General features: G+C 33.8%; 2 protein-coding genes across 8 annotated transcripts in view; both read left to right on the top strand.

The window, feature by feature from the left end:
- The window catches only part of G2E3 (G2/M-phase specific E3 ubiquitin protein ligase), a 59,385-nt gene extending 51,382 nt beyond the window's left edge, over positions 1–8,003 (top strand). For 3 of the 6 annotated variants that reach the window (XM_024732659.1, XM_024732658.1, XM_024732657.1), the window contains 2 exons: positions 3,577–3,767; positions 4,638–8,003. In XM_024732659.1, the coding sequence (XP_024588427.1) occupies positions 3,577–3,767; positions 4,638–4,894 (448 nt within the window). In that variant the 3' untranslated portion in view covers positions 4,895–8,003. Of the gene's footprint in view, positions 1–3,576; positions 3,768–4,637 lie in introns of those variants that run through there. The other 3 variants (XR_003001471.1, XR_003001470.1, XM_024732661.1) reach the window with 3 other exon arrangements.
- Positions 8,004–10,157: 2,154 nt separating this feature from the next.
- Positions 10,158–12,589, top strand: part of SCFD1 (sec1 family domain containing 1) — a 127,262-nt gene continuing 124,830 nt past the window's right edge. Inside the window, exon 1 of one of the 2 annotated variants that reach the window (XM_024732666.1) lies at positions 10,158–10,248. In XM_024732666.1, coding sequence (XP_024588434.1) covers positions 10,158–10,248 — 91 coding nt within the window. The remainder of the gene's footprint in view (positions 10,249–12,589) is intronic. The other variant, XM_024732667.1, reaches the window with a different exon arrangement.

Raw genomic sequence — 12,589 nt, 5'->3', positions numbered from 1 at the left:
TATAGGTAATTATATTACATGTAAATAGCTTAGATTCATATTTAAAAAACAGAGGATCTTAAATTACATTGCAAATAAATGACTTTAAAGCAAAAAAAGAGAGAAAGAAATTCTAATAATCTTTTTAAAAAGCCTTGTCCTTAAATGACCCTAATAGTGTTAAAAAGAACAAATTCTTTAGGATTCAGCAGTCTTGAATATATTTGTATCTAGCAACATGGCCTCAAAATTTACTAACAATTCTGAGGACTGTTTATAAAAGGAAGCAAGGCAGGTAGAATATCAAAAAAAAAATCTTGCTTTAGTGCACTCCACTAAGATTAAAAGAGAAAAATCAAACAACCTTCATACAGTTATACATGCAAAAAAAGCAATTGCTGCATTTAAACATTTATACATAATTTTAAGCTAACAATTTGAAATATCCTTATAAAGATTAGCTAGTAAAGATTCAGCAAACATTATCCTTAATGAAGTGTGATAGACGTTCCTCTTAAGGCCATGACAAGCCTGGGATACATATAATTACCCCCTTCATTTCTACAATATGCTGGAGGTCTTAGTAGAGCAACAAGACTAAATGAATAAGTGAATGTTATTAATTATTCGAAGAATTAAAATTATCATTGGTAGTCTAGATGACTGTCCAACTAAAATAATCTTAGAACTGCTTCTGTAAAGAGTGTAGCAAGGTTACAAGAGGTAAAGGACACTAACAGGGAGGTGTGCACGTGAGAAGGAATGGTAACGAAAGAAATTTGTTAATTTTAGAGTAACTAAACACTGATTGTACAAAAAATTAATGTTTACTTTGGGGATTTATGATACAAGGTGGAACAAAATGTTTAAGTAGCATAGGAAGAGAGAGCTACCAGAGTTGCAAGTGTTCTAAGGTCTTTGTATTGTTCAGGAAGAGGGTAAATACCTGATTCACTTTAGATTTCAAATATGCCGATTAAAATTTTGAGGTAAGCATTTTAAAAATAAGAATTAGTGTAACTTTTTAAATAGAAGGTAAATTGGAATTTTGTTTTAAAAATACAAAAATCGGCAGGAAGGAATAAAAAATTTTTTTGTAATTCAGTACAGTTGCCCAAAATAAAGTGACAGAACTAGTTTCCTAAATGTAGTAATAACTATTACTATATAACAATTAGAAAAAATTACTCTCAAAAAAGCAAATTGCAGAAAAATAAGTATACAGTATGGTACCATTATTGGAAAGTTTCAAAACAAGCAAACCAATACTAGTTATTTTTTAGGGATACATATATAGTGAAACTAAAATGAAATGCAGGCTATAGTAAAAATTTCAGAATAGGTAAATAGCACTTTCAGATAGTTTTCTTTGTAAAAGGAGAGAAGGGAAACTGATGAATGGGCAGATTTAGTTGAGTGAATAGAATATTTTCTTAAAAGTAATCTGAGCAAACATAAAATGTTAATGTCTTTCAAAATCAAGTTACAGTCATGGTTTTCTGTTATTTCCTGGATTTTTATATAAGCTTGAAATATTTCATTTTAATTAAAAGTAAAATTATAAAGGTGAACATTAAGTTTGGCTGAAATTTGCTTCAAAGGTAGGTGTAAGGTGAAAGTTAAAAGCAAGCAAGAAAGGCAGCAATTGTATTGTGGAGGACCTTAAAAGCCATGTTAAGGAGTTTGGACTTTATTTCATGTGCAGAGTGTGTATTATTAGTTTCCTATGGCAGTTGTAAAAAATTATCACAAACTGAGTGGCTCAAAACAAAAGAAATTTATTCTCCCATATTTTTGGAGGCTAGAAGTCCAAAGTCTCGGTGTTGGCAGGGCTTCATTCTTTCTGGGAATTTAGGAAGAGAATCCATTCTTTGCTTCTTTTAGCTTCTGGTGGCTTGTGGTTGCATAACTCCAATCTCTGAATCTATATCACATGGCCTTTTCCTCTCTATCTTTTATAAAGACAGTTGTCATTGGACTTAGGGTGAGCCCAGATAACCTAGGTAGAATGATTTCAAGATCGTTAACTTAATTACATCTGCCTGGACCCTTTTTCCAACTAAGATCACATTCACAGGTTCCAGGGAATAAGATATGGACATATCTTTTGGGGGCCTCCATCCAACATACCTAAGGATGAATGACAGTATGGGGGTTTACATGGAAAATCAACTTGGAAGCTTACATACCTGGTACAACAGTTCCACTGGTATATGGAGAAATGAGCAGATAAAAGGGATTTCAAAAAAGGAAATTCATGGGATTTGTAATTAGGAGTGGCAGAGGGAAGAGTTAAGAATGACTTTCAGATTTAGCTATACTAATAGGGTGAATAATGGAGGCATTTGTTGTCACTTACGGTTCTGATTTTGGTGATAAGATAATTAATTAGCTTTCTTTTGGACTTAATAAGTTTGGGTGCTTGGAATATGTGGTACCCAGCAGTCTGTTGGGTATATATTCTGGGCTGGAAATAACAGATTTTATAGTTAATGACATAAACCTGCTTAAATAAAGCCATGGGATATGGTAAGAAAAAAGAGAAATTTGCCTTGTTACAGATCCATGAGGACAAACAGTAGCATTTAAGGCAAAGCAAAGAAAGAATAAGCTTTGTAAGAGACTCGGAAGGTTTGGCCAGAGATATAAGGGGAAACCAGGAGACTGATCCCATACATCATTCATGCACTTAGGGCAGTTATTCCTGAGATGTAGAAAGGAGTGGAGGGAAAGTGAATAGGAAATTAAGAAAAGGAGACAGTAAATGTAGGTAAGTCTTTCACATAGGTTGTCTCAAAGGAAAGCAGATGGGATTGAGTGAATTTTTTCCCTTATTCAAAGATGGGAAAGATAAGCATATTTTTGTGCTCTTGAGGAAGAGCTAATAGAAGGGAAGATGAGTCAGTGTAGCAGGGTACCTGAGGACGTAGATAGGGAATCCAGAGCCACAGTTAGGGTTAGTCAGTCTGGTAGGCAAAAATGCTATCTTCTTCATTCTTTGCTTATTAGTGAGAATGTGTATTTTTAAAAATTCATTTGTTACTTGTATTTTCTTAATGATGCATTCATATTTTGTATTTCCTATTGAGTTCTTTTAGAAAATGATTTGTATTTTTGTTATATTAGAGAAATTAGTGTTCTATCATGTATCAGTATTTTCCCACTTTGTTTTGTCTTTGTTAATTTCTTTTTATCAATACATAAGTTTAAAATTTTTATGTGGCTCAAGTTTATGATTCTTTTTCTTTGCAGTCTTTCATTTTATACTAACTAGCTTTGAAGTGTAAAATTTTAGATATCTACTTTTTTCCTCTTAATAAAAAATTGTTAGCTTAATTTTAAAACTATTCCATAAAGCCAAATAATGTAAGCATGGAAAATATTCATTTTATATTAATACATTTGCTTGTTATTGATTTGAAAATACCATATCACATAAAGTGTATCCATATTTTTCTTTGTTTTTCCTCACCTTTTTTTCCCCACATCTTTTTTTTTCTGTCTTTTTCACACATATATGTGATAGTAAATTAGCTAGAAATGTTCATTCCAAACACATGTGTATGAATGTTGGCTCATTGTTTTTCTTCTCTTAAGTTTTAAACAGGGTCTGAGAACTCTTGGTGTTTTGGAGAAAATTCAGACTTATCCAGAAGCATTTTGTAACATCTTCTGTCATAAACCTGAGAATCTTTCCACAAAAATTCTTAGTGATCTTTTTACAGTACACACATTATCTGATGTACAGGCTTTGGGGTTTTGGAACAGTTACTTACAGGCTGTTGAGGGTATGTAGATGTTTTATTTTTATTTAACTGTCGTAGAAATTTTGTTTTGGGATATTTATTTCTTTGAGTTTTGCTTTTTATAGTAAGACTTTAATCTAACTACTTATTTACAAAACTTGTTTCAAAACAAGTTTATATGAGTTGAAAGTGATAGGAAAGGTTACATAGTAAAGTTATATTTTTCGGTTGTTTTCCTCTAGGTAATTTGAAGTGAGAGGCATTCTTCCTAGAAAACTTTAAATATACGGGTGATTGCCACAACACAGGATAGTCTCAAAGCTAGTCATTTACTTCACCTTTTTAAATTTTAAGTTAAATTGAATTATTCCTCATCCATTGGTCAGAGCATGGTAATGATATTTATCATTGAGCCATAGCAATGTAAATTCATTCTGTTTAATATGGTGTAAAACAATTTAACTTTTAGTTGAAAATTTTTTAGCTAGGTTGTTTGGATGTTTTATACCATCTTAGTTTTTCCTTTGTTGAAATAGTTTATCAAATAGCAATGGTCTAGAATTGGTTTAAAATTGTTTGTAGGATCATATCCCCGAAAGATGGAGTTTCAAAACCTACTGAACCTCTTGGACTATATGATAATTTTATATTAAGGAAGACATTTAAATATACAGTGAGTAGGTCAACCAAATTATTGTATGAGTCCTACTTTGAAATTCAAATAAACATGTATTCAATATACCATTTTCCTATTACTACACTTAGTGATTTAGTTTTCCTCTTATGCATCTCTGTTAATGTGGGTATCTCTGCTTTTCAACATGTCTAGTCTAGTTGGGGAAGAGTCTATGATGGTAGCAATATATAACATGGATTTTTTTTCTTTTTTTCCTTTTTTGGTATTCTTTTCAGATGGTAAATCTACAGTAACAATGGAAGACATTCTTATTTTTGCTACTGGTTGCAGTTCCATTCCACCTGCTGGATTTATACCCACTCCATCAATTGAGTGCCTTCATATGGATTTTCCTGTTGGAAACAAGTGTAATAACTGCTTAGCTCTTCCTATCACCAGTACCTATAAAGAATTTCAAGAAAATATGGACTTTGCCATAAAAAACACTCTAAGATTAGAAAAGGAAGAAAATTCTCACTTCATTGGACATTAACTGTTTTGAACAAAGAGATGCTTCTTTAAAAACTGCTGTTGATGCTTTTTGTTTCAGAAATCTGTCCATCATCACTTTTGAGCAAACTTGGCCCAATAAAATATATGATATGAACATAAAGGAATATTTTGGCCACTTAAGCTAAAAAGTTTTTTTGTTAAGGTGTACCAAAGTTGATACTTTTCTATTTTCTTAATATACATGCTTCATAAACCTCAATATAAATACTTTTAGAATGGCTGTACAGACTTTCTTCAACTATAGTAGCATGCTATATATAATAAGAAAACTTGTACTCACTGTTTTTGTAAATTGGGATTAGCTATAGGATGCCACAGTGATTTTTCTAGTTTTATGCAATTTTCAAATTATTACTTATTTTATTTTAAAGCATTAAATAGGAAAGCTAAATGATAAATCTTGTTATATAAATCAAAGTCATATTTTGGGGTATGTGTTATATGTATCCTTTTCTAGGATGGCACTAAATTAGTTAAAAATGTTTTTAGATTATTAAGTTATGTTAAAATAGATCCACACTGCAATTAGATTATGCCTAAAGGGAAGTATTATATTAAAAAGCAGAATTGCACAAATATTCTAGAATCTATGGACATTCCATAGTCTTAAAACACTTCTGAGGTGGATTAAAATACAGTTGAAAATCCCTAAGTAAGTGTCTTCTTTAAAGCCTTTGGCTTTAATCATAGGATTTTTTTTTTTTCCTGTATCCCATGTGTGGTATTAGACCACATTATGTCTGATCCACATTTTAGGTTATCTGAATAGAATGATCTCTGTGGATTGCCATTTGGTAGGTTTGGCTATTTGACATTTATTATCAAGATGGTTGTATGAAAGGTAAGCTGGCACCATTGCATTATATAGTTATCTTCTTTGCTTTTGAAAGGTGCCTGTTATATAAACAATGTAGAAATGTGTAAGAAAGAATTACAAATAGAATGAAAAACCCACTCTAATCTCAACCATGCAGAATTAACTGTTATCCTTCTATAAACTCTTCCATTTCCTTTTTTAAACTTTATTAATGCTACTAAAAGTCAAAGAATACCTAGAAGTAACAAGAGATTATGTAATAAGAATTTGAAGATTGTCCCCTAATCCCATAGTTGTGTCACCATATTTGTACTCTTGCAAAAGAAGAAACTGGAAAAGTCTAATGTTCCTAATCTGTTATCAAATATAAATGGGTTTTTCACCAGAATAAATCGTATGAGAGGTAAAATGCTTGGTTTTAAGCACATTTTTCTTGCTACATAAAGCAGGTATCAGCCATATTCTCATCCTCTCCAAGAAGCATCCTTAAATTATTGATATTTTTAAAGACAAATGACAGGATTGGTTTGATACTGGTAATAAATCTGTTATTAATACCAAAGGAAAACTAAAACATAATCCTAGTAAAATTTTGTTACATTTTCTAACAGACCCAGCAAATTAAAGTTTAACTTTAACATGAAGGTTTTAAAACATTAAACAAGGCATTTCTTTGTCTTGTGTTGAATTCTGTTAAATTTTCAAAAGTAATTAAAGGAGCAATTATCAAAAAAGAGGTTTAACCTCACCATATAGCTTTTATTCCTAATGTGTTGATAAACTGGATATTTTATTTCTTAACCTACCTAGTTTTTATAAAATTTTAAAAGCCGTTAAACCAATACAAACCAGAAAACCTAATTAAAGCTATTTTCTGGTTATTTGTAGTTTGAATTCATTTAATTACAGTGGTAATTAAAGCTGTTAAAGCTCACATGCTTTTTGGGTGGGGAGGGCTGGTGGGGAGGCAGTGTGCTTGGGTTAGCTACAATTAAAAACAGTGTTTCAATTCTTCTTTTATGTGTAGACAGGGCCTTAGGGATAAAGTGTTGTAAATAACTTAGTATATTCACGTTTTAAAGTGAAGTATAAATATTCATATTGCAAAATATTTTCTGGCTTTAAGGATGTTCTATCAATATGATTTTAGATTAATCTTTACAGTCAAGATATGTCAGAGAAACCTGACATAGGTTATTTTCTGCATTGTTACTATGTCAAATGGTTGGTATTATGTTTGTTCTTTTTCTGTTCATTGTTATAGCCAATGCATAGTTCCTACTGACATTGATTTTAAAAAGGAATTATGCTATAAACCTTTATAAATGTGTATATGTATTTCTTAAATATTTCAATCATCTAAATGCCATATATTTCAAGTTTGTTTTCTGTTACTCTCATTATCAAGAAAAAGCATAAATTCGCCTTGTATGCATCTACTGTTAATGGTCTTAGGTTAGTTTTATATTCATTTTTTTAATAATTTTAAATTTTTTGGTGTGAGAACTTCATCTGAAGGCATTTATACAATTCTCTACTATTCTTGTACTTAGTCATTTTACTATTTTAGTATTTAAGGTAAAGATTCTTTAAAATATCAGAAACTAGCTCATGACTTTATACTTTGTAATATTTAATTTCCATATTATAAATTAGTCATTATTTGTTTGGGTGAAGTAAAAAGCTTTCATTTGATTACTAACTTGAGAATTTACTTTGGCTTCTGCTTTATTCCAAACTTCTTATAATTTTTCCCCTAATTATATGGAAGCTCTTGGAACTTTTGTACTCAATGCTAAATGTGCAGTAGAGTGTAATATAATAGGTAAGTTTTCTCCGTGACTTTGCCTTTTACATTCAGTCATTTTAAGAAAATGATTAGAACAAGATTCTATTTATAAGTGTGTAATTCTTATATATAGTGCTTATCACAGCTTTGTTGCTAATTTTACAATAAGCTATTAAACTAGTTTTATGCTCTCCGTGATGCAATGTAAAGCATAAAAACACATTGATGGATTACTTGAATGTGTATTACATATAGTTTAGGAAAATTTGCATTGCTTTGAAGAAATCCTATTTTAAAGTTCTCATTTTGACTGTTATCTTTTCAAATTGCCAAACATATTCCAATATCTACTGTATGCCAGGTATTATATTAGGTGATAGTTTATGTCAGCCTAGTTTCCCTTTTTTTAAAGACTTCAGATACAACAAAAAAAAATGACACTTAAAATGAAGTTTTCTAAATAAATGTGTTTCTGCTACTAAATGTGAAGTGCTTATATAAACTAAATCAAGTAACTTGTTAGGATTTAACAAGGTTAAGATTCTGACAATACTGTGTAGATAATAGATCCTTTCCCCATTATAGAGATCCTGCAAGCAATTATCGGCTGACACGTAGGAACCTCTCTTGAATGAGCTGTTCTGAGGTATTCTCTGTTAAAACTATCTATCCCCTAATGTAAAATAATAGTTTGCCAGAATAATTATATTATTTTAGCCCAACATCTGGATAGGTAGAGTCAGTTAAACTGCTAAAAAAGTTAGGTTAACTAACACTCTAACAGCCATAGTTTAATTCTTTCCTTATTCTAAAGACACATTACAAATACCTTACTCAGTCTTAGCATTACAGGGACTGTTTGTTTACTGCCACTGTTCTGTGGGACATATATTTCCTATACATTTGTTTGCCCACACTGTGTGCACTCCTTGGTCAGGACAGTTTTTATCATTTCAAATGTATATACTGTACACAAATGTTAAGCATGCCTTAGTGTTCTATGTCATTTGAGTCATATATTTTGGGAGGTCTATGCTGGAGCTCTGAAATGGTTAGGTAGATTTGCATTTGAAAGTAGAAGTAAACAAATGAACAAGATTGGGCTCTCAGATGTTGACAGTGGGAAAGCCTGTTTATTTTATATTCCATGAAGACAAAAAATTAAGTAGAACTTTCCCATAGGGCAGGAACTGTCATTTCTGTTTAATTGCAACACACCTAGTTCATTGGTGATTCCAGTTTTCTTCTTTTTATTCCACATATAGGAAGCAGTAAAAAGTCAGCTATAAGATGAGTATGGTCTGAGGATCTAATATATAACGTGACTGTAGTTAACTGTACTGTATAATTGAAATATGCTAAGAGAGTAGAACTCAAAAGTTTTCACCAAAAAATAAAAAACTATATATATATGTGAGATGATAGATGTGGTAAATAACTAAGTGGGGGGAATTCTTTCACAATGTATACATATATATCATATCATCACAATGTACGTTTCAGATATGTTGCCAAATTTATCAATTATACCCTCAAAAAAGGTGAAAAAAATTTACACAAGGAAAAAAAAAAGAACGTAGGTCCAGTTCTAGGGTGTTCCCTAATGGCATTAAGAATGAGATCACCTGTCAAGTTTCATAAAAATAAACTTTTGTGTTTTGTTTAAAAAATTTACTCTTTAATGTAATCGTTGGGGTAACTTAATTTCTCATAAATTCGAAAAGTTAAGTTTTCAAACCAGTTTTTGAGGCACAGGGTCTCTAATTTCATTTCAGAATTTGGTGAAACTTCAGAATGAACATATTCAATAACTAACGCAATATCCTAAGTGAACTCTGTTGACCATAGGGGAAATGAGTTGTGTCCATTTTTGACATCCAGTAAAAAAAAATCTATGGATTAAATTAGAAATCATTAATATTGGATACATTTTGTCATCATATGGTTTTAAGTGTACATTAAGACACCTGCACTATCCACTTACACCCCCTGCCAAAGTAATGTTTTGTGATTTTGCAGTTACTAAAAGGAGGAAAATACGAACTGCCATTTTGCGCCTTCCTGGCTTCTGTGTCCACGTAGGCAAAACAACCCCATGCAGCTAGACCATTTTGCCTAACATGAGATTAAGAAACCTGCCTGATCAGAGCAATGCTCCGAAGCTGCCTGTTTCCCAGAAAAGGAGCAAACGGGAGACCCCTCCTGCTGCACTGGGGAAACAGAAAAGGGAGCTAGCACTGAAGTGCCAATTTTGTTCCAGGAGTTTCATTTACTTTAGTCCTGTGATCCTTAAGCTCCTAGATTATTATCACCACAAGAGATCTGTAGACGACCAAACTAACAGTTCAGTATTTAGGTTCTTAGCACTACAACACGCTCCTGCCCTAAAGAGCTCACTTTAAAGCAGCTACCCTTTGAGAAGCTGTGGCTTGATTAGACAGGATAAAAATTCCTACTATTACGCCGCTGGAAAGTAAACACTGCCAGGTGTTCGGGTATTATTCCCACGTTGGGTCTCTGAAGTTTTGTGGAGAGAGCTGAGAGAATGGGAGGGTCACCCTGGAGGAGGCGGGGTTCGGCTTTCTATGGTCCCGCCCCTCCGATCTTTGCTTCCGGGGCGGTCGGGGCGGCCACGTCATGATCGGGCTCCGCTCTCCAGCCGGGCAGTGTATGGTGGGAGCCAAGATGGCGGCGGCCTCAGCAGCCAGTATTCGAGAGAGACAAACAGGTACCGGCTTATTCCCTTCTCTTCCCTGAGGTTTTGTGCTTGCCGTGAGGACATATTCCTCTTCTTGTCGCCCTCAGTCGGTCGCGGTGCGTGCAGTTCGGAAACGGACGTCCAATAGCTTAATCCTGTTCTCAGACCATCGAGAGCCCTTCCCCTTTTGAGTTTTTAGGGAAGAGATGCCATTAGCTTGAGAACTCGGCTCTCAGATGTGCCGGAGAAGGGGCTTCAGGGGTGAGCGGGTTGCTGCGGTCCTGCTCTTGTCTCTTTCCTACTGGGCCTCAAAAGGCCATGGCGACCAGATCTGGCACCTGGCATTTCCAGCCCTTGCCACTTACGAGGTCTTCGGGTTTGTTTCTGCGCGTGGTTAAGTTCTCTCCCATTTTAATGTTGAGAGTTTCATTTTCCGGCACTTACACCACAGTTACAAATTTAGATGCTCTTTTCAGAGCAGATTACATTCTGCCATTTCTCTCCTGTGGACCAGTCTTTGGGGGTACCTGAAGAGAAACTCCTTGTGATAAAGATTTCCGTCTTCAGCATGCGGGAATGGGATATAAGAATGGCAAAACGAATGAATTAATACCTTTCCCATTTTAATTATTTGGCAAATTAGTGTTTTTAAACTACGCCTTATTAGTTTCATGTTTAACAGAGTATGGTTATATAGCTTCCATTTATACCGTGAAGTATGGTTTTAAAAAATACATATTCTTTCTCTTGAGCTTTGATATTTTTTCCACCTTAGATAATTTTAGTTTTGCCTTATTTTTTGGAAACTTCTGATGGCAATTGGTTTATACCTGTTAGCTAATTGTCTTGAAAGTTGGCATACTGTTACTTCTGAGAAGCTAATAGAGATAAGCCATTAAGAATTTGCATATTTGGAAGTTCTGTCTCTTTTAATTATGTTCTTTTGCATATAAATCGGAATAGGAATATAACTGGTTATAATTAATATGAACTACAGAAAGGATTTTGGCTGTACTTGATTCTTTCCTTTGCAATTCAAAGAAAAATTAATGATAGACTTCAATCTACTAACGACACAGTGCATAATGAGTTGTGTTCTGCATTTCCCCAATAGATAATGTAGTGTAAGCTATCAGATGAAGTCAGGTGTAACTTAAATATATGAAAGTCCAAATAAAATTTGGGAAATAACTGCCATTCATTATATCTGTGTAAGCAAATAGAAACCCCACTTGTCTTTGCAGTATGGTTCTGACAGCTTAATGAACCTCAATGAATTAGGTCATACTACATATTAAAATAAAAAATAACATGTTAAGGGAGACTCTGTACCAATACAAAGGAGCTTTCTGAAAAATGAAATTTGGATGGTAATTTTTATATGCAGAAACTTTGTAGAATGTTAAAGTCTAGTAGTGTAATATGGATTTCTGCAGAAATAAACTTCATTGTAGCAAGATTTCACATCATTACTCCATAGGTTATGCCAGGTTTATCAAATTAGTACTCCAGTTGAGTTCTGTCTTACTTTGAGAGAAAGGTAAACTATGTGCTATAGTAGGACAAGTAAACATTTCCCTGATGCCTATTGAGAATGTTTTGGGAAATAAATCACAATTGAGTCTTAGGCCATGTACTTTATTAACAAATCCATTGTGTCAGAATCCCTGTTAACAAGTTAGTCAAGGCTCAGAAATGGGGAAATTCACCAAGATGGAGCTGAGAAGGCAAACGTGGGAATATCTGCTGATATGGGCTTCTTTCAGTTAGCCAAGCTCTGGAGAGCACCATGTACCTGGAACTCATATGCACCACAGGCTGTGATTCTTCCTAGCTGTCCTCTGTGAACTATTGTAACATCTGTGAGCTTCTGAAGTAGGTCTAAATTATGGGCGTCCGCTCCGCGGCATGTGGGATCTTCCTGGACCCAGGCACAAATCCGTGTCCCCTGCATCGGCAGGCAGACTCTCAACCACTGCGCCACCAGGGAAGCCCTGGGCGATGTATATAATTGGCTGGACATTAGGTACTAACATTTTACCAACAAATCACCTCCGTATCTCTATGCATATATAAATATATTACTGATGTGCAATCTCTTATTATTTTAATCTGCTTCAAGAAATAAGCATTTAATAGAAGTTTTTCTAGTGAGTGAATATGCTGTAAATTGATACGCAGGTGATTTGAGTATTATAATCTTCTCTGGTAAGTGTTTATCTTGTAGATTATTCTGTATTACTTAATAAAACCTAATCCAAATGCTTTTTAAAAATCAACCAAGGGGGCTTCCCTGGTGGCGCAGTGGTTGGGAGTCCGCCTGCCAATGCAGGGGACACGGGTTCGTGCCCCGGTCCGGGAGGATCCCACA

This window comes from Neophocaena asiaeorientalis, unplaced genomic scaffold (genome assembly GCF_003031525.2).
Source record: "Neophocaena asiaeorientalis asiaeorientalis breed wild unplaced genomic scaffold, Neophocaena_asiaeorientalis_V1.1 scaffold216, whole genome shotgun sequence".
Lineage (NCBI taxonomy): Eukaryota > Metazoa > Chordata > Mammalia > Artiodactyla > Phocoenidae > Neophocaena > Neophocaena asiaeorientalis.
The sequence above is the reverse complement of the archived record's forward strand: the minus strand, read 5'-3'. Positions and strand labels throughout refer to the sequence as shown.